This window comes from Rhea americana, unplaced genomic scaffold (assembly GCF_003343005.1).
Source record: "Rhea americana isolate MKP2758 unplaced genomic scaffold, rheAme1 scaffold_29, whole genome shotgun sequence".
Classification (NCBI taxonomy): Eukaryota; Metazoa; Chordata; class Aves; order Rheiformes; family Rheidae; genus Rhea; species Rhea americana.
In genome coordinates, this window is record NW_028186412.1 from 5,472,033 (window position 1) to 5,497,699 (window position 25,667).

Below are 25,667 nucleotides of genomic sequence, written 5' to 3' on the forward strand. Positions count from 1 at the left end.
GTGTAACATAAGGTTAGCTACTGCTTATACCTCCACACCACTCCATAAGCTGGTACTACACTTTGAAGACCAGCCAAAGTCTGAGTCAATACATGCATCTRTGTACTTTCAGACAAGACCTACACTATGTTACCACTAATTATACCAGTAATTTAGATAAAATAAAATAATATCTCCCAAATGGAGCACTATACATGGGAGAGGACAGAGTATCAAAATTAAAATTAAAATGAATACAAACTTGGAAATAATACCAAGTTTAAAATACTACCAAGTTTAATCTCATCAGCATTATCTTTGTCCTATAGTAGTGACAGTATGGGATAATCATCGAATTAAAACATTTTCATGTTTGCAGTATGAATTTAAAATAATCTAATCTCCAATAATCAAGTGTTTGCACATCCTCCTTGATTCTGCTGTGATGATGATGTTTTTCAAATTCAGCTTAAGCACATGGTGCTGATGGATTTAAACAACCCAAGACCCTTGGTGAAGCATTTGTGCAATAATCCTCTACAGCAGACAGATATGAATGGGAGTATCGCATTTTCTTTAATGATCTCTTAAAAAATTAACCCCTAATTAATAYACCTGTAAATTCTCAGAAGACACTTTTGTCAAGGATACACTATTTCTTAATATGCAATTAAGATTTAATCCTCACTTTAATTCAGTTTCATCAGGTGGGATAACTACCATTCCCCAAGCATGGGCAGCTGTAGCATTTTCTGCCCCAAATATGCAACAGCTAGTGGTTATCTAYTTTAACAAAATTATTTCCCAGTAAAAGCAATACAGTAGATTAACACTTCAACAGGTGTACTTTAATGTTTTGGAACATAAAGCTCATAAATTTTCCTTATTTTTTCCAATATGTGCTCTGCCATTTTAATAGATTAGTTAGCAAGAGTAACCCGAGCCACAATTTTGCAAAAAATGGGACCCAGCCACGGTCCCCTTTTAGCCCCCTTTTTTTTTGGCACACAGCAAAAAAATTTCCTCCTACTTCTCTTTCAGTGGGAAATACCTGCAGGGATGCTGCGTTTTACTTTTTCCATTTGCCAAGATGGTGCTGTCACCTCCTCTCCACACAGCGAAGGGCGTCTTCGACAGCACTGTCGAGAGCGCCTCGACCGCAGCCCTGCGCCTTCTCCTTGCGCGACCCTCCGTGAAGCCGCAGTCCGTGCGCAGGGCCCTGCTCCTGTCCCGCTGCACCTGGGACCCGGCCGGGCAGGCACGCTGAAGCACATCCCTCCCCTCCCGCTACACGCAGCTGCGTTGGCAGACGCCACAGAGATACTGAAATGCCACCCTGCGATCAAACGAAGTAAATGCTTCAGGTTGGGCCGCAAGTTTCATGCGGATTCATTTCATTTTAGATGGGTAAAGGTTAAGCGTCTAAAGTAATCATAAATGGCCCCTCACAGTCATTAGGGAAGTGACTCAGTGACTTAACCGCAGGCAGATGAAGCTGTTTCAGATGTCTCTGGGTGTCTCACCCGGCTTCTCCATACTGCTCCAGCTCACAGGTCTCCTTAAGATCCTGGGCCATTTCTGCCCTACATACACCACAGAATCCACAAAGTGTCTCCATCGATACTGAACATCTCTACTTAGACAACTGAATCATACCCCACAGAGAAGAGGCACTTTAGGCAGGACCTCAACAAGTCTTTTACACAAAATAAGTAATTAGCTAAATTTAGGAACTGAATCCCACACTGTGTCAATAGGTTCAGTGCTCAGGACCATTCACCCACAGACCCTCATTTGGCTGCTGTTTGCTTTAATACTGCACTTTACACACTACAGTAAGTAATGACATAGGTAATACCGGATCGGATTTAGCTCCAGGTTGTAGGCACTTAAAATTAGGTAGCTAAATAATGTTATTATGACCTGGGTGCCTAAGCTCCTTGTAGAGATGGGGAACCCAGATGCCCAGTGCCATCTAAGATGACCTTCCTTATCCACCTGGTCCCCAGTTCTCTGTTTAGCTTTAGCTGTATAAATGTCTATAGATGTCCCAATTTAAGTGTCTCAACCTATGTCCTGAATTTAAATCAAATAGTAAAGCAGAAGATAACTGGACCCAAGTACATCAGCACTTCTTTACTCTTCTGGGCATGAACTGCTCAGTGAAAAGACAATGTAAGCTGCTTTAGCATCTGCTGAATATTTATTTTGCTATCTCTAAATAATATCAGGTAAGATTTTCACCTAATCCTTTGGGTTTAATAACTTACAATGAAAGTACACAAAACTAGTCTTTGTTTTATGATCACCAGTATCTTCAGAAAGTGTCAGGTTTACTCCTTAGGGTGAAATTCAGTGATTAAAGGAATCATTTGGTCAGTAAAATTCATAAACATAACTTTGAGTAATAAAAGAAATTCTAGCTTAAAAATAAACAAAGAGCCAACTCTTTAGCTATTGAAAATTTTATTCAGTGTCACTTCATACAACTGAAATATGAAGGCTTGCGCTAGGAAAAAAAAAMCAAGAATGGTTTTACTGATCTCAAAACTGCAGGCACATCAATTTTAATCACTTACTATAAGTATGAAAGAGAGAGGGAAGGAAAACTGCCAATTAATCTAGTGAAAACAGTTAACATTTTGGAGATTGCCATTATTGGCTAMGACTTTTTTTAAAGAAATGCCAATTGTATTAGAATCTTTCTGCAGAAATGTGTCCCATTTCAGGAAAATTTCAATAAGAAATTAACATCAGTTCAAACCCTCTTGCTGTCTCGTCCAGAAAAAAATATATTCAATTCTTATTCGACAGAGGAGTGGCTTGACTGTCTCCTCCACCTAGTGGGGATGCACCAAACAACAGGCTACTGAGATAAAAAGTAGAGATTATGAAAACATATTCAAACTTCCATTACTAGCAAAACTGAAAATAAAATACTTGTTCTCTGTAGCAGCCCCAGCTGCAGCAACTGCAGCAATCGGAATAGATGATCATCGGAGTGGAATGWAAGAAGCAAATGCCTCCAGCTGAGGAATAAAGTCCATCAACAAAGGAAGGTGTATGGATGTGACAGCTTGCAGACCAGCTCTAGTGAGAACCTGAGGGGCTTCCCAGCACTAGCGTGTGGCAGCCACGGAGCTCCCAGACAGCATCTTACAGATTTAGGTCCCTAATRTAATATAAAAGGTATTTGCTCCAGCTAGTGACCTGAGAGCTTGCTTTGGYTTAGTTTTCCCTGAAACATTTGCTGTTAAGTTAATCAAACATTTAAAAATAACAGTCTCTTGCTTCCCAGAGACTCAACATAAATACCATTCTGTCTTCTTCTAAGGGCCAGATTTTCTGCAAGGGTAAATCAATAATTTCATGGGCTGAGGATCTGGCCTTAGAAGTCTATCTAGTGCATTAAAATCAGTGCAGCATCCTGGCAACAGAACAATTCTCCAGATTAATACTTGAGAGGAATTTTGGCAGTAAAGAAGCCCTATTTTGAAATGTTGCCATTTCTTTTAATTGGTGCTGACCACCACAGTTTCTTCTCTTGCGAACTGTACTGTTCCAGCAGGAGCTCCACTGTCGTTTTCCTCAATCTTCAGCGCAGCGTTGTCCAAGCCAGCGCTGACAGGCGGTGGCAAAGCGGTGGGTTCTGCAGTCCGAGTTGGAGTGGAGCAATACAAAATGAAGCCCACCATGATGACAACGAAGGACAGGATATAAAGACCTGAAAACTGTCAGAGGAAAGAACAAAATGTGTTAAGTCTTGTCTGACRTAAAAACATAAAAATGCTGCCTTGTTTAAGAAATTGAAAGCTACACTTCCTTTTAAAAGAGTATTTTAATACAGATTATCACCATGATCAGTATTCAGGCCTGAAAATCAAATTCCAACAGCATCATTCACTGATAAAGTTGCTTACTGTTTTTCTCTGTCTCAGCCTCAACTCTCCCCTACTGGATATTTTCTTAGGTCTACATGAAAAAAATCTTAACAGAACAAACGGCTCTAAATGTGGTGATAGGAAAGGACAGCAGTTTTACAACGGAAATGTATACTGAAGCACTATATCCCTAAGAGAATTTTGTTTTAACACAGTCAGATATTCCATTTCCTTCCAAGAGAAGAATCTGTCCATTCTACTGCAAGTCACCAGAATCATTAGTTCTCTGCACTGCTCTTTCAACTACCTGCAGGGCTAGATAAATGTTATTACTGGGCAAAAACCTGTTTGCTCTCTACACATAGAAAGTTTCTGAAGAGAGGGAGACCAAGATTCCTTGTACAAGTTAAACATTTGTGCTACTTACTGGAAGTGAACAGTTAGAGCCATATGAGGTAAGAATATGGACTGCTGTGGTACATCAAGCATTTGATTCACTGTCATTTGCTTAATTGTTCAAATTCTAAAAATTGGCAATATTCATCCATCTTGACAGAAAAATAAATGCTCACTTCATAATGCTGGATTTAGTAATACAAAGTGCTTGAGTCATACACATCCAGGAACAGTTTTTCAAGAGGTTTGCTAAAATTCACCTTATTCTCTTTGCCAAGCCATACTGAATTCAACTGTAGGATGATGGACATAGCATATCTTATATCCCATTGTCAGGACATTTGAAAGTTCTAGACCTCAATGGAAGCAGTATTTTTACTCAGGACAGTTGGGTCACAGTCAAGATTTTCAACAGAGCCTGAGAAATTCCAAAATACACTCAACCCCCCCTGAGCTTCCTTAGACTTGCTTGAAAAATCAGTTCTACCTTAAGCAGCAGAGCTGGATGCAATGAATGATAGGAGTTGGAAAGGCACAGGACTTTGATCCAAAAAAGACCAAGGTATCTGCAATTAAGGCTCTGCAACTCCCAGAAGGCAGTCAATTGCTTTGGAAAGTGCCCTGGACCCTTGGAAGGCACCATGCAAGTGGACGAGCAGGCTGAAACACACCAGCCCTCTCTCTTCACCTTGCTGGCTGCTACCCTTGAGGTAGGCTTGGACTCAAACCATTCACGTCAGGAATGAAGTCATGTTCAGGAAGGGACAAGCTCTGAAAACCTCCTGATGGAGGCAGCAGCAGTGTCAGTTGTCCTACCCACGACTGAACCAGTCTCATCAAACAGGTAGAGCTTGAGTCTGTACCAAGGCACCCACACAGCTTCTCCAGAGCGCAGTCTAAGGACATGACTGAGTATGTGTTTGCATGCAACTAAATGCAGCTGACAGGCAAGTTTGAGCAGGTGGAGTAACGCCTAGATCCCCTCTAATAGTGCGTACAAGAATATAGGTCTCCTTGATGCTAATCCAAAAATCTATAGGTGAATGGATCTTTCCAGAAACATCAAATAGATGTTTCTGACATCCTGCTCAGCCAGTGCTCCAGCACCAACATCGAGGATGCTCTGTTGAAGCCTCCACCCAAGAGTATCAATCCTCTCAAGGCAAAACATCTTTTTTTCTTTCACATAACAGCAAGACTCCCTGTTTTCTTTTAAAACCTAGATGCTGGGGAAAGAGCAGTTTATCATGCCCAGCTTTTACAGAATATCAACACACTTAGATCACCAAGCCAGGAAGTGGGAGATGCAGGCAATGTCCCTTCTAGTACCCCGCGCAGTGCCAGTCCGCAGGCACTGTGCCGTGACGGCTCCTACCGTTCAGTAGCTAGCTCCCTCTCCGGCACACTTTTGGCCTGTCCTCTTCCAAAGTATTCCAGGCACCATTTGGAAGATAGCATAAGCCAGGGACAACAGATAGCTTGGATGCAGCCCTTCACTTTAGAGGGCAAGAAGGTTTAGCCATAGGGATGAGAATAGTCCCTAGCACTGTTCAGTTTACAACTCCAAGATGTAGTCCCAAGGCAAGGCTCCCCTGAGTTGGGAGGTTCACACTGTCATCATCTGCTGCCGAGACAAGTGCCTGACCTATACGTTAACGCTAGCTGGTCTGCCTGCTCCAGTCATGCCTCGGACAGAAAAACTGCATGGCATAGAGGAAAGGGTAGATTAGAGAGCACAACTGCTGAAGCTTCATGGTTAAGACATAATCTGAAGTCATTGAATAAAATAGGATTTAGAACAGGGACTACACCAGTTAATTAGTTCTTCTAGTCCTGTATGAGGACAAAATTTTGGGAACARTCATTTTTTAGATTGTTTAGCCCTATTTTGGAGAAACATGGGGAGACACTCCTATCCCTACACATTTAGTTGATGAGTTCTAAGATAGCCATTTATGCAGTAAGGATAGTATTAGCATGTGAGTATAATGCATTATATGCATATTTATATATAAACTCACACAATACATATGCAGATGATATCACATTAAAATGTCTTCCTTTTAACTATCAGAGTGCTTCCCTTCCCCCTTATTTCAGAGTCAGAGCAGCACTAAACCGTTTTATTATCAGTTCAGAGGGAAGAGTTTATCTTATTCTGGAGTTATGCAGAGGCTTCTCAGAATTGATTAATTAATCTGAGAGTAGACACAGTCATCAAGACAGGGCACAAAAAAAAATGTAATATAGCTTTGATACAAGACCTCATTATGTAGTAGTAGATATTGAAACAGGTATCCTTAACCATGCTGCTCCAACAGGCCTACGCCCTTTTGAGGGGGTGAAAGCACAGCCTCTGTGGCCTCTCTCTCTCTCTCTCTCTCTTTTTTAATATAGTTTCAAATGCAGCAACTTTATTGCTTCAGACATTGATTTCAGTCATACATGTGCAGCTTATATCCCTTTATTCAATAACCAGTCTAAAGACTACTTTAAATGTGACAGGCTGACTGTAACTCCATCTAGTGTCCGTATTTGCAGTGTACCTTTTCCCTAAAAGTTTAGGCAACAGAAACACTTGAAGAGCATTTTAAGGTGTTTTGAGGGGTTCTTCTTCTTAGACATTCTTGCATATTTGCCATCACATTTCACAACTTTTGTGTAGCTGAGCGAGTACATAATGACAGATGAAGTAATGAGCTGAAGATGCATTTGAAGTATCATAGAATCACAGAATCAGTAAGGTTGGAAGGGACCTCTGGAGATCATCTGGATCTAGATCATCCTAGAGCGCAAGTAATCCAAGGTTTTACTGACTCCAGTGGCAGCTAAGGACTTGCAGCACCTTGTAAAAACAGGAATGTAGCATTTCTTCACACCAGCTCTCTATGTATAATGAGCTCATTAGAAGCAAGCACAGCAATGATTAGCTATAGAGTAAAAGAAGATYATCAAAGCAGTTATGCCAAATTCATATTTCACATTAAATGGACTAATTTGGGGCTGGGAACCTGAGTGCACGTTCCCACACCGTACTCAGGCTAAGAACTCATACATGTTGGGCTCAGCCTCTGCTGCACCAGGACGTGTTTGTGCTGCTTCCGTTTCAGAGCAGGCTCAGACAACAGCAACTCAGAGCTCCCCACAGCTCAGCTCCTTCCACTCTGCAGCCTTGCCAAGCCTTGAGTGGCTTACCGTGAAATACCATTTAGTAATGGGCAAATCTTTCCTTATCGAATAAGAATGGAGAGTGATTTCTTGCATTTCTGTTTGTAGATTCCTGCATCTGGTGTGCTTTCTAATCCAGGAAATGTCCTGTCTGATGTTTTTGCTCAAGAGGAAAAGAAACTATATGGTAACTTGGCAAGATTTTCTACCGCTAAGTATAGTGTTAAAAGCCCTGAAAAAATCAGGGTCCCTGAGTTCTTGGTTCCTAAGTTATCTCAAATCCTGATTACTAAAGATGTTGCATTATTAGTGCTCCCTTTTTTTGTTATTTGATGGTTTCCAACCACAGATGCAAGCTCATTCTAGTAGAGCTGTCCTCCTCCTCCTCCAGAGAGCCTTCTCTTGAATGTTTGGCGTTGTACTTCGTTATTCCCTCTGTCCCCCATGAAAAACATACAGTAGTTTCAAGCACAAAATAATTAAATCAACTTGCATCTAAGTCATTTAGCCATTTCTCYCACTTCTCATTGGGTCTTTTTATTCACACATATTTCAATATACACCTGAAATGCTCTCATAATGCAGCCCCAAAGTCTTCTCTAATTCATTTTCCCCTTTTTCTACCAGAATACCTTGCAGTCAGTAATTATGGAATGATCTGCTCACAAGAAAATCTCTCCCCCCAAAAAGTTAAAATCCTACAGTTTAAAAGTTTATGTACATCCTTTCCAAAGCTTTTGCCTATTTCTTCATTTTAACTATTACAGATACTGCTCTCTAATCACTTCTTGCATTAAAATCTGAGTGCTGGTGCTAAAACGTGGTTTTGGAAGTGAGAAATGAATTTTTAAATTTTTTCAAATTAACTATGGTTTCCTATATTCATTTTCAATAGATGATTTGCAGTTTGAAGCAGTACTTTGGTGCAAATTWTCAAACCAAAGATGGTGAGGAAAATCAATAGCTAGGAATGTCTTGGAAAGGAAATTCTAGCCCAAAATTGGATCCTAGTATAGCCTGTTGGATTCTAAAATAAATTGGCTGTCGCTTTCAGAAACAAATCCGACATAAAAGCTTCTGGCTCTCCATAATGCTGGAAAGAAAGCAACCACATGGAATAATACAAATTAAGCATCTTAAGCAAGTTTCACAAGCTTCTAAGTCCTTCCAGCCACTGCACAACTCAATTACTCCAGTTGCTACAGTGAGCTAGGTTCCCACAAATGACTCTGGATGAAGAGGAATGAAATCTCTCCAGCACTGTACTTTAGCTTCGGTAGACACCTCAGAAAATATTTGAGAGAGCAATAAAAATAACTGCCTCTTGCAAAGCACACAGAACTACATATTTATCTGCATTTTTTTTCAGTTCCTTTAGTTTCTCCTCACAAGTGATACTGAGAGATCTTGATTCTTCTCCTGAGATGTTTGTAATAAATAAATTAAACTTGTAAAAGAAAACATTATTTTCTGAAAACCAAGTCAAGCCACCACTCCCTTAGACACCGAAATCATTTCAGCACAATTGGATTCAAAGGCTGTGTTTGTGAGAGAGAGATGAACCAAATCTAACACACACAAACTCCATGGAGCTCCAAATAGGAATTAAAATAAGAATCTATCATTAGAGATAATAAATAATTTACTGGGGATTCTAATCAAGTATGAAATTGTTTTACAATCACTAACTACCTAATGGTGCAAGGCTATGTAATTAATTATGTCCTTCTGGTTGATATCTGACAGCGATGAATGATAAAATCTGTAAAAATATAAAACTGAAAAATTTTGAGGGGCTAATAAGAACATTATGTTTTATTTATAGTTTTGAAGTAAAAACTTAACTGAAACTATGATGAATGAATGAAACTACCTACCTTATAGAAAAACAGGAAAAGTCCAAAAAAAAGACTGTAGAGATCTGCAGTCAGAATGCCCAAGTTGACTGAGGTTGCACTAGTAACTTTAATCACTACTGGCATGAAGCTATACAGCCCAAACATACACAGAGCAAATGCTGTGAACAGTAATGCTGTAAAAAAGAGATGACAGTTTAATGTAAAGACATTAAACTATGATTCTAAAGAAGACAAATATTATTCAGATGTTTTAGATCATGCATCCTGTAATCTTATCTCTTTACTAAGTTTCAGAGTTTGCAGAAAATAAATGTGTCCGTGACAACATAAGAAGGTTGTTACTTAACACAGAGAAAAAGAAAGTGAAAAAAGCACCATTCTAGGACTAAATGACTATTAGTTTTTCCAATGTTTGGAAAAAGTGCATACCATTTTGTCAAAAACATACCAATTTTCCAGTTCCACTGAATTTTCATTATATCCTTATGTTCCACAATGGCTCTAGAGTTRAAGAAAAAATATCAAACAGTTTAAAAAAAAAAAGTATTCAAATAGAGAATTTAATTACCAGAATATACAGGAAACATTTTGATTTATAATCCCTGATTTTTTTGTTTGAAATTTTATTAAATAACAATAACTCCAAAGTCTAACAAGCATGAAGAAAAGCTTGAGAATTCAATTGCTTGAAAGTCAAGAGCACTTTCATTTTTATGCCTTCYTTCTAGGCTTTTTCATCCTTCAGAGATTCAGTTCTATTTGATAYATCATTTGAGGAAATGATTAACTATAATGAAGAGAAATGAGAAACATAAAATTCTTTAGTGCATATGGTCTCTTAGTCTAACACATTTATTTGTAAGAGTATACATGCTACATTTTAAACTTAAGTTTAATATGGAAGCCATCCTGCTAATCATTATCTCCTTAAGCTTTCTACAGAGAAAACCCATTAAGAAATACATTCCTGTGAACAGTCGTCAGCCTACTAAGTGTCTTCATGAAGGTCAATAAAATCAAAAATACAGGCAAGCATGATACGTATTCAATCTGCAGGATTTGAGCTTTAGAATTGCTGTAATAAGGGTAAATAAAAACGATATAGAATGGATACTACACAACAATAAAAATGGAATTCAAATGAAAAGACTCCCATATAAACCAAATACAGAGTTAGCAAAGAAATTAATTTAATAATAACGATGTCATTTCATGGTAGACAARTAATCATCTGTAGAATATTCTTAATTAATTTTAAAATAAATATATTAGATCCTTACAGCTGTAGACCGCTGATAATAGTCCCAAACAAGCCCACCATTCCTAGAAACTCCACTCTGCTCAGATTTTTCACAATGTATTCCTCACTCACATTAGAAATGGCATACAAAGAAGCACCAAGAAGAACTAAGACATCTCCAATCACCACGTCACTTCCTGTACAGAAATATTAATCCAAAATAAGGGTAATGCTGCAAACACTTTTCAAGTTTCCTTAAAAAAAACAAGCAAATTCATCCCAAACATCTCTGTCTTTCTAGCACCTCTCAGGGTAAGGGGAAAGGATGTGTATGTGTGAAGGTAGATCAGTTGCTCGGCACCTCAACGCTAACGCTGCTAATGGCTTGTATTACCCTTGCAGGGCATGGAATGAGCCAAACTTCACATTCAAATCACATTCTGACCAAGGCACCACTTTCTGGTTTGGTCCAATTTTCCCTGGTTCGGTCCAATTTTCCCTGGTTCTCCGGGATGTCAGGTGTCACAGGAACTCGAGAGGAATTGCAGACTAGTGCCGCAGTCCAGCTTTCAGACTATTGCTCCTGCTTTTGCACTAAGGCCTAATTCAAGTCTTGCCAAGTCAATTTATTGATTTCTGTGGGACCTAGACAAAGCTTCAAGTTTACAACAGTTCTGAAGCAGGTGCTGTAGACGTGTGSTATCAGGTATCACGTGAAATATTTGTACTGTGCTAATAGGACTCCCTGTAACACAGTCACTCATTAAGTAAATGTCATTATGGATTCGCTCAGTGGTGAGACAAGAGCTGCTTGAATTGATTTAAAATCTCCTTCCCTGAGTTGGCAATCACTGAGGAGATACGTCTGGAATACGAGGGAAAGCAGTACTAAGGATATCCATGCCAACGAATAAAACACAACTGTCCTAAAGTCTCAGGGGAAGATTTTTCTCCTTCAGCAGTCTGACATACTTGTACCACATAGCATTGATGCTAACCCTCAGTTTGTCATGCCATCTTACCTGCAGCAGATGTCCCAAAATAAAGCTAAACAGGCTTATCCCTGTGCTGTCCGATGCAGTTGATGCTACATTCCTCTTCCCGCTAAAATATACCTCAACTTATATCCACTGGGGTTCAAAATAAGATCACTATGGTGTGGCCTGATTTGGGCTTCTGGCATAGAGAAGATGAAGCCAGTCCTAACCTACGCTCCTTTGGGTGCAGGAACCCAGAGGTCAGGCTGCCTCTGGGAGGCCCCAGCATTTCCCTGCATTCTGCCCACGTCTCCGMTGGCCCTGGCATCACAGGACAGAGCTTTCCAGACCTTGCGGATAGATAGACTATTTCTTATGGGTCTGCAAAAGATAACTCAAAGAAATCAGTCTGTTATTAAGTAACTTTTGATTCGCTATTCATGCTCAGGGAAAATCTTCAGGGAATTGCTGATCAGAAAAGTCTGGCAGCAGTAGGCCAAGAGTGTAAGCAAGATGAGGTCTGCAGGGAGACGTAGCATCTTTTATTAGACCACCTCACGCGATTAGTAAGAGCAACCAAGTTTTCAAGAAAAAGGTCTTTCATCGGGGCTAATAAGCAGCAGTAAACTTCAAGCTTAACACAGGTGTTTCAAGATGGAAGAAATAATCCAAATCTATAAGCAAACAAATTTCATAGCTCCTTATAAAATCGACATCTCCTCAGCTACTATCTTCTTGGCCAGGAAATATAAATAGTAGTTTATCATCTCCTTTTCTTGCTTAATATAAAACTACATCCACTCCCCCAAGTTTGCTCCTCTTTGTCCTTTGAAAGTTAGACCAGCGCAGGGACCACATCTCTGCATTTCCCCCACGTGAGAAAGCTTTCCTTACCTTCACTGTCCTGCCTCCCCGCCAGTACGTCTGCGCCCACCATTGTTCCTACACCCAGCAAACAGATAGCAACAGCAATGAAGTGGATCAGTTTGTATCTTGCACGGAGAATGAACCACGACAAAGCCATCAGCACAGGAATCCCAAAACAATCCAGTAGCTGTGTGTACAGAGGAACAATTTTAATTAGAAACCTACCCTAAGCTTGGACATCACTATCCTGAAAGCAAATGTACAAGATCTTACCTTCCATCGCTTCCATCGGACATTAGCCTGTTGAAAGGCACAAACAACCCCAACAGACTAGTTTGAATGGAAGGGTCAAACCCACATTTTACSATGAAAAGCATTTTGCAAGCGAATAAGGGGTGTTGGGGGGAAGGCTTCACTTTCACCTATTAGAAACTCACAGATCTAGAARCTCTTCCAACAAGGAATCTAATCAATCTGCCCAGCTTCACAAATCAGCTCTAGGTTGTTTCACCGAGTCCACGTTGCTCCCCACGACATTAATGCAAGCAAGTGGTTCACTGACACTTCATTTTTTCCATCAGGTTGTGTCTTTCCTTTCTTTCTTTACAAGTTTCAGCTGTATTTGTTTATTAGCTCATCTTTTCACTCCTCTTCAAAACTCCAATTAGAATTTAGGGCTGAGTGTACACAACGTGCAAAACTGGAACTATTAGAGAAAAAAATTGATCTAATTTTACATCAGAGTGAATAAGACAATAATCGGACCGTAAAGTTTTGTATCTGGCTTTTTTTTTTTTTTTTTACTGAGGAAGAGTTGGTACATGTGATGGAAGAAACATGCAGTCGATGGCAGRAAGACAGGAAGGAGAGAGCAGGTTTCCTAGGGCCACCTCCCCAGTGTTCTAGCTTGCCACAAAATCACGCACAACACATCAATCAATGCGTTTTCAGTCCACTTCCCTATTACAGCCAACTCTGAATTATYCAAGAAGGTACTTCTCTCTGTAATTTATCCATGATACAGCAGCAAGGACACAAAAGACTGTTCGAGTCCAGATGCACTTCAGACATGTTTACAGGCACTGTCCTGAGTAGACTTATCAGCTAAAGTTCAAGGATGTCTGCACTCAATGACAATCAGCAACACCAATTTGCCTCCCCTTTCTCCATTATTCAGCTCTGTATGTTGCTAAACTCTTATGTATGGAAGCTCCACATTACCTTTGCCTTTCTGTTAAACCCACAAATGTTTTACCTATTCTCCTTTATTACAGAAAATCAAGACTCAGTTATATACAAAAAACAGAAAAATAGGGTGCAGCATAAAATGGACATAATGTTTGAGAATAACCAAATAATACAAATGACACTGAGCTAACCATAACTGGTTTTAATATTTAATTCAATAAAACAGATTTGTTTCTGAATTTGTCCAGAGGAAAAAATGAGAGGCGTATTTTCTGGCCTGCCTCAGTTTAGTGCCATGAAAGTACATAAGCTAACGATCTAGAGCAGAACATAGCCTTCCAAAGACAGCTCTCAAATTACTCCTAAACACCAGCTCTTAAAACGTGGCCTCTTGAAGTCACTTTGAAGTTTTAGGGCCAGGTCAATAGGACCACGGCATATTTGTTACAATCAAAATAATAACCCTTAGTCCTTAATGTTCATTACTGACATCTGTCTCTCTAAATGTAAGACTTTTCAATGTTCTCCTGTGCTTACTTCTGTTAGTTCATTCATCACTTACAAGGGTTTTAACCAAACTTGTAGAACTGTCATGAGAAGGTTATTTTTATTTGCTCATAACTACATATATTGAGTCGTACTAGGACAGCATTAAGGGAAGTTAATACAGGTTAAGTCCTAATGGTGCTCTCTAATCCTTCCATCTATTTATCTGTGTTTCCTGGATTGTCTCCAGCTTGCTCAGTTTAAGAAGTCTGTGTAAAAGCATAGGCACATATTTAGGCGTTATTAGCAGACATTAGAACAACACTAGTCCTAATACCCGGTACCATGTATTTCAATACAGCTTTGCTCTATCTAAGAGTATCACACTGTAAGTTTCTATCTGATCACAGGCTTTTTTTTTTCTCTTTTATCTACACTAAGAACATTTTTAACACTTCCCCTGAATGTGTTTGTTTTTTCTAGTATCAAACAAGAAATGTCATTTATCTGTTTCATCAAAATGTATGATTTAGCTCTCCCAACACTGTTTTTCCACCTTTAGTCTCAACTAGTTTGTTCTGWGTACAAAAGTATATTTGAAAGTGCTGAGTCTTAAACAAAGATTTCTGTGGTATGAAATTATAATCACTAAAGCCAAGAAATATTGCAAAAATAAAAAAGGAAAATTTTCATCTCCTTGGTAGTAAACATATCATTTCTTTTTAATAAGTAAACTTTCACTTCCCCATTTATGGAGATGCTACCATGCAGCCTTCTAACCTCCAAGCAGTTTTTCAACCCAAAAGAGTAGAACAAAATCCTTTAAAAAGAAAAAAAAAAGTTTAATTAGTGTGTTAAGGTTTCAGAGATAATGAACCACAATCTCATTAACACTGGATGGGGAATTGCTGCATTCAGACCAATAACATACTCTAGAGCTATGGCACCCTGGTATGCCAGAAGACTTGCATTCAGGACAGACAGGCACCAGATGATGAAGAACTTACACTGGTAACCTGTTCCAGTGGACAATTATCYTCAATTACAAACAAAAGAAATCTGATTTCCAACTACTGGATCTTGCTTTGCCTTCATCTACTAGGTTCAAAGAGTTTTCTGGAGGAAAATGTTCTCTTCTGTGTAGGATCAAGATCAAAGAGGTGCAAAGCAAACTGTAACATCACAATGAATTTATGCCAATGGAACCATTTAAAAGGATAAGATTTATTCAGGCTTTATGACATTTATAGYAGTACTAGTAGGCACCAATTGCTAGTGCCAGTACAGCCTCAGCAAACTCTCATTTTGTTCAATTCTGCTCTGCATTTTTACAGGGAGAATAAAAGATAACTTGTTGATTTGATTTACATCTTGATTCAAACCAGGTTTCAACCACACTGCTTGTAAGAAGGTTTTAATGATAGGGTAAATTATTAACAGATGTTTTAATAAATGGTTAAGCAATTATCATAGATTGTTAGAGGTCGTTAGTTTGCTCACAACTGCCAGCTCCAGACAGCTTAGACAGTAAGAAAGCTCAACAGCTCATCCTGTTTGCTTGCCTGTATGGCTCCCATAGGGCAGCCACCTGACACACTCTCCAGAGGCACACACTACGTTTTCTCCTGCTGTGGTTAATACTCTTCTATGAACTGATATCCTGTCAACAGCTGCCTATTAAATGCCCCTACCTGAACTGTGTAAAGAACAAATACTAACTAGACTTAATAATATATTAACAATGTGGAGCCACACTGCTTGTTTCGTGCTATGAAATATGCAGTCAAACACGCTACACAGAGCAGCCCAGTCAAGYCCTGTCGCAAGACTGAAACATATGCACCTCGCAGTGAAGTCCGACTGGCACTGTCTCAACTAGGGCTGAATAAAGAGTTGCAGTTGTGGACCAAAGGCTTTCTTCTTTATTTACAGAGAAATGAGAGTTGCCATCCCAATGTTATCTCTGTAAAAATCTCCCAAACCCTTCCTTGCAATGCTAACATTTGATAATTAGACAAAAATCATTTTTGTTTCTTTTGCACATGTGTGAAAATACATGGAAGTTCCTTGCTGAGCGGAAACTTATCTTTGAAAAAAATCATGAGGCTGAGCTAAAGCTCCAGTCAGCCAGCATTTCAACAGTGATCACAATGTGTTCAGAAAAGGTGTGATATATTCCTGCCTTGTTTTTGTGCTTCCTGAGTATCTATTTATGGCCACTACTGAAGACAGAATATTAGACTAAGTGCTCTGAACCAGGATGGCCATKCTTATATACTAATGTAGTTGCAGAACTGCTTGCTCCTGGAGCAAATAACAGATCTTTCTGTCCTGAATTTCATTTCTGACAAAGGTGAAGAACTGGGTACTTCATGAGATATGCACGAAATYGTACTGCAGCAGGCAGTTACAACAAATTCCTAACACTGAACTGACACTTAAAGAGGCATCAGTCTGAAGGTTATCACATGAGAAGGTTCAGCAAACATCTGAGTTTGGTGACTGGGCAAGAAGACCAATTGTATCTATTCTTTCTTAATTTCTATGGAAGAAGTCACATGAATAGCTTTATTCCTTCTGAGAATTTGGACCAAAGTCCTGGCTTCTTCGGCTGTGAATTATATGATCAAACAATGTTTCAGTTATCAGCTTAACTTGGTCTTGAGACAGAAACATGTCACTGTTAAAACTCTAATTTCTTAGACATTACTCATAAGTAAATTAAAAGCCTAATGAGCCATAATACGTAAGTATGAAGTGGAAAACATGACAATGACAATCCTTCAGGCATACGTTTTTGTTCTTTAAACAGCATGAGGAAAAGTCATTGCAGTTTTCTGAGGGGAACCCAGATCACAGGAGTTTATTGCTTTTCGGGTGTTTCTTTTAAATATTAACCTTTATCACTTTGACTCTGTGAATCACTGGATAGCTAAATACCCCTTTTCAGCTAACAGCAAAATCCATATGGACTTTATTCTTTTATTTAAATAAGAGGGACCATGAACCAGGCCAYAGATCTACATTAAGGAAGAACAAGCAGAAGTCAGCTCAGTCACTGAAACATTCAGTTCTTGCTTCTGCACTGTCCCTTCTCTTGCTGCAGCAAAAGCAGTTTTGGAGGCACACAGTAAGCTAATTCAGGGAAACAACATAGCTTATCAATTTTCTGACAAAAGATAGTGTTTTTTTCTAACCTTGTTCAGTTCCCTGAGCCAGTTTTTGTTGTAGCTCAAGGAAGATGGCTGTGCAAGCTTAGGAACAAGCCGCTGGAGGCAGGAGGATGGCACTACTCTTCCAGCAGTAGTGCCAGCTCACATCTGCATGCAGTGACAAAGAGACTACAGCCTTAGTCTGTCTGCTACTGGAGCTATTTACAAATGCAAGATTTTCCTGATGTAGTGAGACAGCACCAAYCACTGGTATTGCAGAGGATGCTACTGTTTACTGTCACTTCAGGAGCCTGGCAAGCTGATGTCCCTTCCCTCTTACAGTGAGGGGTCAGAACTGAAGCACCACATCCCAAAGCCACAAAGTTGGCTCCCTCGCTGCATAGGTCAGAAACATCTGCTGACTTCCAGTACTTTCTATCAAAAATACTTAGAGATCAACACAAGAGTTGAAGCCAATTTTCTCCGCTCCCTGGAAACAATTACTCATGATGCAGGATGTTCTTCTCTGTATTGCAAAGACAGAATAGATATTGATAGTTTTTTTCAGATTTAAATAGCTTCTATGTCTGTCCTCTGAAATCTCATTTCAGAAACCAGTCCAAAACTGTAAGACAAACAACAGTTCAGAAAGGGAGATTGATCCTTACCTGGACACTTGTAAGAGTCGTGTATTGGTATGCTTTTACAATCATGTAATTGGCTTCAACATCAGCCAGTCCCAGAAAAATATACTTCCACCATCTCTGTTTCAGAATTTGCAGAAGACTGTCATTGCCTGTTTAGAAAAAAGCACCAATCAATATATGGTCCTTTCAGAACAAATGCTGCACAGGGATATTGCTTTTAGAAGCATAAATAATATTGAGATGATTGATTTTGGCTACCCCAACCTAAGAAAGATACAGTAAAAACAAAAAGTAGCCAATAAAAAAATAAAGCCAATAAAAAAATAAAAAAGAAGACAATAAAAATAGTGAAAGGGTGGAATTCCACCACAAGAAAAATACTTAGAAGATTAGGACTGTTTAAAGAGTGCAATAATAAGATGTAGGAGGAGTATTAAATAGCCTCTGGTAACAAGATTTCTTACAATAATGATTATTTTTCTCCTAATATAACATAGGACCTTAATGAAACCAAAGAGCAGAAAATTTTAAATAGATGAAATAAAATGAAATGAAATGCAAGCTTAACTTGTGAAATTCATTTCCAGGTGTTATTACAAGGCAAGGATTTCAGCAGGAAGTTTAAAAAGCTTGGACAAGTACTGAGCAAGTTGTTTAGTTTCAAATCCAAAAGAAAAACATAGAAGAGAGCAAAACGATGAACCAAAATCTCCCACCACATATTTTACATACCCGTCCTAAATGCCAGCATTGTTGTATAAACTAGAAGAAGCAAAGAATAGTTGATAAAACTTTGAAACATTGGAGTATTCACTTGGTATTGTTCTGCTAGGTACTGGCTTGTAACAGCAGTCCCACAGATAAACAAGGAAAGCATCTGGCCCAGAATTACTGTTTTCAAAATATACCTGTAAATGTAAAAGACAACATAGTAAGTTTAAAATTTAACATTCAAGGTTTTTGTTTTTAAAGATTATCTTGTTTTACTGAGAAAAGGCCATTTTTTAGATTGACAGTTCTTTTTCCACTCCTTATCAAGGYCCTTATTTATAAGAAGGAAAATTTATTTTTTAGTGATAAACAGTGTTTTGACCACACAGAATTGCTATTCCTACCTCACGACAGCCAGGAAAAATGGGCCAGGCCAGTTCAAACCACCAAAACCAGAGACTGTAGTACCTATCTGAGTACGTACAAATAGGGCAAGCTCAACCAATGTGAAGAGCTATTCTCATCAAAAGAGATTTTGGTAGACACGGCTTCAGTTGCATCCTTTGAAGTCAAAAAGGGAGTAGCTGGAGGACAGTCAAGTCAACAGAAATCTGCAGCATGGAGATGAGGCACAACTGCCTTCAGCCTCTTGCAACACCTGAGGCTTTGAAAGCCTCCTCAGCTGAGCAGGTCTAAGGAATTACAAAAGCATTAATACTCGTTGTGGCTTTTTTTTTTCTGACATATTCCATCACGTTCTGCTGCAGTCAAAGATGGAGTTAAAGAACACATTTTGTCCAAAGAACACATTAGTTTTTGACATGTTTAGGCACTACTATGGTAGTTTTCGCTATTCTTTCCAAACACAACCCACAGCTAAAAAGTTGAGGGGTGTGTGTGTGGGGGGGGGGGAACATGCTATTTTAGTAGTAATTCTCCACCTAATATGAAGCAGTTCTGGGCTGTTCCAGGTGTCCCTAGACAGATAGAGAAGTATGCATAGCTTTCTGTGTATCATTTGGTTAGCTGTTTTTCTTGCCACAGGAACTGCGCAGATTTGCCAGCCCTGGCTCTGCCTGTACGTACAAAATCTACATAGCGAGATTGGCTCAGCACMATACTGTCTGTATGGGGCCGCAGAGTTTCACATCCATTTACTCTGAAGACCACTGATGGCAATTTAATTGTCKGCATAATTGATTTATTTGTTGCTACTCAAAATCATCAAGCAAGGTAAGCAAGAATCCCATTAGGAGTCTGGAGGCATTCTGTGACCACAGCTCCCTGCTGCAATGGCAGGGCACACCTGCACCCAGGCACAGCAGGGGAAAGCAACACTGGCTGTTCTTCCAAGGTGCATGACTTTAATGYAGTAAGCATCAGGTCACTTAGCTGTGATGGGCAATCCAGTTACCAGAAAAATTGATCCACAAAAGGAGTGTCTTCTGGGGTGCTAGAACCAACTAAAACTGTATCATCAATCCCAAACAAAATTCTGCTAAACCCATTTCTCTTTCCAACTCCTTTTCGAGGAGACAGCAAATCCATGGAAAGCCTAGCCATGCTGCAGATTCCAAGAGGKTCGAGTCTCACATTTTACTACAGCATGCCTTGAGCACCCCAGCAACAGCCCATACACATTTTGTAAGTAGCCATGTATTATGTCAAAATGTTATAAAGTCACATTCACTGTTGTGTGATTAACTTTCCTATAGGTGAAAGAATGGAGATTCTTATACTTAGCATTGCAAACACTAGAGTAAACAAAGAAAAGAGTAAATAAATGAAGACCATACTTCAGCTAGAAATTTTCCATGGCTACTAGGCAGGGTACTAGTAACTGCAAATAATGTATGTGTAATGTATGTAAGAAGCAGCAGTTATTGAAAAAAAAAAAAGGCAAAACCTTTGAAGTTTGGAAGCTGCTGCACCTCTGTMATACCATGTATTTTTTCATTATTTATTTTACAAAGACCTGATCGCACTGTTTGCACTACACATCGAATGTGTAGTGGAGCCCACATACACATTCTGCCTTATCATTCTGACTGGTGCAGAAATGTCTTTGCAAGCTCATCTAGAGAAACTACTTCATCAAGTGCTGTTGAGAAGACTGTGACATAGACTAGTTAAAATTTCAAAGATCTTACTACTTCTCTCAGGTAGGCATGACCAACATTTCTAGCTCTCTCTTTGCCAGCCCTGTGAAATCTGGCTCCTTTGTAGGAAGTAGGAAGACGGAAAAAAAATCTATAGAAATTTCAAGGCAGAAATAATACAGTAAACTATAGTGAGGGAAAATGTGGTTTCAGGAATTAAAAAAATACATATATACTTCTTATTAACCTAATAAAAGAGTTCCCTGCTTGGATTCAGCAGAAAATATTTCCTCTTTACCCCCACAGCAGGAGACAAGGAGAAAGCCTTTAGCAAGCTTAGTAAGCCAAAGTCGCTCTGTTGCTTGGACTAGGTCAGGTGAGGGCACAGAGGTGGGGATCAAACCCAGTTAGAGGCGTGAGTGCATAAAACAGCTGCAATTTTATTCTAGCAGAGCTGTGAAGTCTGTGTAACCCAAAAAATGAAGAATCCTTGTCAACACATGAGCCCTTAGGGGCTCCCACACATGCAACAAATTTAAACGTTCCTATGGTTCCTTTCTACAAATCACAAGTAAGAGTCAAAATTGCCTTTTCTGGTAGGCACTCCACTCGGGATGTGAACTGCCTTTCGCCCGCTTCCTCCATGCTGCCACAGGGATGGGGAGAAGTACAGGCAATACAGCCCTGCACGAGCATGGTCTGCTGAACACGGGCAAGTCTTTGCACCCCTTCTGCCAGTATAGGCAAGCAGCAGCTTTGCTCAGAGAGCTTTGCTCTGTGCGCTTTTGCACCCCCTCTGTAGGAGAGGCCTAGAGTCCAAGTATACCGCACTTTGGCAAACCAGGCAATTATCATATTCCAGAGAAAGGGTAAAAAGGTAGAAAGCAACCCTGTCTAACATGCTCTAGGTGACCCTGCTGAGCAGGGAGGTTGGACTAGGTAATCTCCAGAGGTCCCTTCCAACCTTACTGATTCTATGRCTCTATCTGTTGCTATTTATACTTGCTACGAATTGATCAGCTTCATCCATCGTCTATTTAAAAAAAACGGTATCAAGAAAGACCTGCTTGTCCGCTTGCAGTGGAGTAAGTCCATTAAGCCTGATATTCAGCCTTTATAATAATTAMGATTAACTTAACTTTTAAGTTTAAAGATCCTAGAGAACTACCTGATAGCATTTTTGCATATGGGAAGAGAATCTGGTCAAGAATCTCCAGAATGTTTATTTAGTAGTTACTCCACTAGCAACTGTCTCCATTTAGTTAATGTGTATCTAGGCATTCCCAAAGCATTTATTTCTGCAGTACTGAAGACTCTGACAAAGCAAAAATTCTGTCTTCATCCTCTTTAATTCTCTTCTTTACTCTTCTCCAATTTAATAGTTTTTTTTTCCTCTCTCTCTCCCTACTACACAGATTCAAAATGTTAAGATCAAAAGAGCTGAATGAAGACACTGTTCACTGATAGTGGAAATCCGCCCTCAAAAAATGTCTTCTATGAATTCCAGTTGTGTTGTGTTTCTGGCACCGTTCTGCACTGTGTGCATATTAACAACCTCTTGCGCTTGCCCTCCAAGACACCAGTATCGGACGCAAGCCTCACCGTGAAGCAACGATGTCTTCTCTCCTCCCACGACTTGCCAGCGTGCTGCTCCCAGTGCAGTAGTGCACTGTGCTCGAGGGAGCGAGACGGATGTTTGAACAGAGTAAGATTACCCTTGTTACATGCTAGCACAAGTGCTTTACTGTTTCAGTGCCCACTAAAATTCCATAGCACAAATTAAAAAAAACCTTTCATAAAGTATACTGATCTCCATGAAACTCTGCAGAATTTGACAGTAAGCTTTAAAATCCATAAATTCTACAGGTTTCATTTTGCAAGACAAAATTGAAGAGAAAAACATTCCCATCTCAAAAACATGACTTTCCATTCATTCTAATATTGACATGACTATTGATTCCTGTGATTTTATTATTAATAATTTAATATTGAACTTTATTAATATATTAATAATTAACTCTTCAATGACAGAACTTGGTCCTTTCYGCTCTTTTTGTAAATGCACTGGTAAGGATTAAACCACTTTGGACTCTTAGATGACTCAATAAGTGATTTGAAATGGTTTTTCARTTCTACAATTCCTGCTAGTACACACACACATGTATATGTATGTGTGTGTATATATATATATGTATGTACGTAATTTTTAGTAATTGCTAATTGGCTAGTAGGTAATTATTCCTCCTCTACCTTGAAAAGGTATATCTTATTTAACTATACCTATGGCTATAAGTAAAATTTTGAGTCATTTTCTGGATTCTTACAACAGATTAAAACTGGCTATAAACTGATCTAAAGATAATGCTGAACTAGCCAATTAACCATGTAAATCTTGTCATATGAGAGAATCAGATTGGTTTTCTTTGGATCCACATGAAATAGAAAAWATACACCAGGTTATTACTTTCCTCAGATACAGACTGAATGCATTTAAAGAAAATCCTCAAAGTCCATTCCTGGCATTTGTATTAATAAAATCCTATAATTTCAGTACAATTTCTTCACTAAAAAAAATGCTGCAATTTGCTACTTTCTTTTCAAAAATTAAGATCATGTATGTCACCAGTGAAACGCTAATAGGTAAAGTTTGGCAACACTCTTCATGTAAAWRWTKWAMTMWKAKTWMAWYWTTAACTAATGAATATTTCTTGAATGGAAAAAAAATTGAGATCATTTCATTTGAATAACCTCACATCTTCATGTGAACAGTTACAAGAAAAYGCAGGTTCAGACTGAAGTCATATTCCAATTAACTGACAGATAGCTCTGAATAGAAAAAAAAATTTTTGAAAACTAACATTTTCAAAATTAAGTATCTCGATATCCTGCTTCAAAACTAAGCTCAAATTAATTTGTAAAAGATAATGAAACAAAGATAAAAAACAGGTTTTGTTTCAAGAACCAGAAAGTCTTACGTCTATTGGTTTTACTCAAAAGAAAAGAAAAACAAAAAGAAAAATCCATTTCATTTCCTATATACAATTACTGAGCCTTTATAAGACTCAAAAAGGCTTATAAGAAAGCTTTGAAATAACCTCAACTGAGCCACCAGCTACATGGAAAAAAAAAAAAAAAAAAAATCAGTTCAGTGTCTCAGATCAGGCTCTGCCAAAGACATCAAGAGCTATTTATTTTCTTTCAACTACCAACAATAGAATTACTTTGTTATGTCCTTTGGCAACATTTTGGCAAAACTTCTAATAGAGCTGAGATTACTGAGCAGTTCATTAAGGTCCAACCTTGYGGATTTGGGCAAAAGAAAAAGAAAGGCAGGCCTCAGCCTTGGAGACAAGTTTCTGCTTGGCCAGTGCACCCCTCCATGCAGTCTAGCCTTCAAACCCCAGACTGTAAGTGCAGGGCTGGCAGTCGAACTAGCACCTCGCATTTTTCACCTAAGTAGCTTAATTAAAGAGCAAACCTGGAACCTCCCAAAAAACCTTTCAAACAGATTTCTTTTCCCCCTGATGAAAACTGTAAGCAACTGCTAGTCTTGAAGGAAAGCTGGAAGCAGGATGAGGTGTTACTACACCCACCACAAGTAGCACTTTGCCAGTATAAGCCTTGGAATACATTCAATGACTTCCTAACTTGTAAGACTTTCTCCTCAGCTTTCCAGGCTTAACCAATGCTTGCTCCAAATGATACATTTTAAAAGCTATAAACTGATTCAAGGAAGCAGGGGAGGGGATCCTGAGCTTTCTGGACTTCAAGCTTCCTCTCAGCTATCTTGTTCTGTTTTTTCCCCTCTTTTTAATCACCTGTCCTTTGCAGCAATGTTGATAGAAGAGGCATAGCAAAAGAGGAAAAGAGAAAAATAAGATCAAAGCGAGTAATATTAAAAAAGTGAAGCGCATGTGCGCAGGCGGGAGCGCACACTCTCACTGGAGGTTCTGAAAGCTCAGTCTTCATTTTTACATCTTGTAAAGAGAGTAAAAGTGAAACATTTATATCCTAAACCTACGAAAGAGAAGAATCCGACGGATCGCTCAGCACGTAGCTGCAGAGGCTCCTCTAGGGCAGGGGACGGCTCCGTCCGCGCAGCCGGGGACCAGCGCGGCTCCCCGCGGGCCGCCAGGCGCAGCCCGCCCGCGGGCAGGACTTGGCGGCCGCCCGGGACGCGCCGCAGCACCGGCGGCGGCGGCAGAGCCCGGCCGAGCCCCGGGCTGGAGCCAGGCTGCGGGCGTACAGCTGCCGCCGCCGCATCCCCACCGCTTCTGCGGGCGACTCACGGAGCGCTGAAAGATGATTTCCCCCTTCCCCTTCGGCCCCCCCGAGCCGCCCGCCCCGACTCACCAGGTGAAGAGCTTGGCCCGCAGCAGCGCCAGCAGCCCGCCCGCGCCGGCGGCGGCGGCGGCAGCAGCCTCGGGCGGCGCCTCGGCCCCGCGCGCAGCAGCCGCCGCCGCCGGAGCCGGAGCCGCGGCCGCCTCCATGCCGGGGAGCCGCGAGCGTGCGCCCGCCGAGCGCCGCGGCGGCGGAGGGAAGGGGGGAAGAGAGGGAACTGCGGAGGCGGCGCCGGCCCGGCCGCGCCCGCCGCCGAGGAGGAGGAGGAGGAGGAGGAGGAGGAGGAGGAGGAGGAGCCGCGCCGGCGGGGCCGCCTGTGCGCGGCTCCGCGCCGGTGTGGCCCTCGCGGCGGCGCGGGCGGAGCACAGGGCTGCTCGGAGGCGGCTACGCGCCCGTCGCAGCTCGGGAAATCGGGAGGGCTTCCCGCAGCCGCGGGCGGGGGGCTCGCACTGCGTGCAGGTCCCGTCTCTGTGCCTTCCCGCGGTGCAGGAAGCACAGGCTTCCTGCAGTCTAGCGCATCAAAATCGCTCTAAACCCCACAGGGCTTTAGTTTCATTTAATTTCTCCCAGCTTTGTGTCTGCACAGCTGTGAGCTCGTGTATGTGTAAGCACTTGGTTTCTCATCTTCATCCTAACAGCTCCCAGGCCTAAGGACTTCTCCTGGCCTGTTCACCTT

The 25,667-nt window shown here is 40.4% G+C and overlaps 1 protein-coding gene across 2 annotated transcripts; it reads right to left on the bottom strand.

Moving 5' to 3' along the window:
• Positions 1-2,434: 2,434 nt before the first annotated feature.
• Positions 2,435-25,170, bottom strand: SLC35F2 (solute carrier family 35 member F2). Of its 2 annotated transcripts, none has more exons than XM_085309054.1 (8): positions 25,004-25,170; positions 18,573-18,748; positions 17,862-17,989; positions 12,395-12,554; positions 10,564-10,720; positions 9,732-9,784; positions 9,302-9,456; positions 2,435-3,710 (listed from the first exon to the last, which is right to left on the bottom strand). In XM_085309054.1, exons 1-8 carry the CDS (start codon positions 25,138-25,140, stop codon positions 3,492-3,494), a joined length of 1,185 nt encoding a protein of 394 aa, XP_085165180.1. In that variant the 5' UTR covers positions 25,141-25,170; the 3' UTR covers positions 2,435-3,491. The 2 variants fall into 2 exon arrangements, with proteins under 2 accessions (XP_085165180.1, XP_085165181.1); XM_085309055.1 differs by lacking the exon at positions 2,435-3,710 and adding an exon at positions 7,003-7,101.
• Positions 25,171-25,667: the final 497 nt, after the last annotated feature.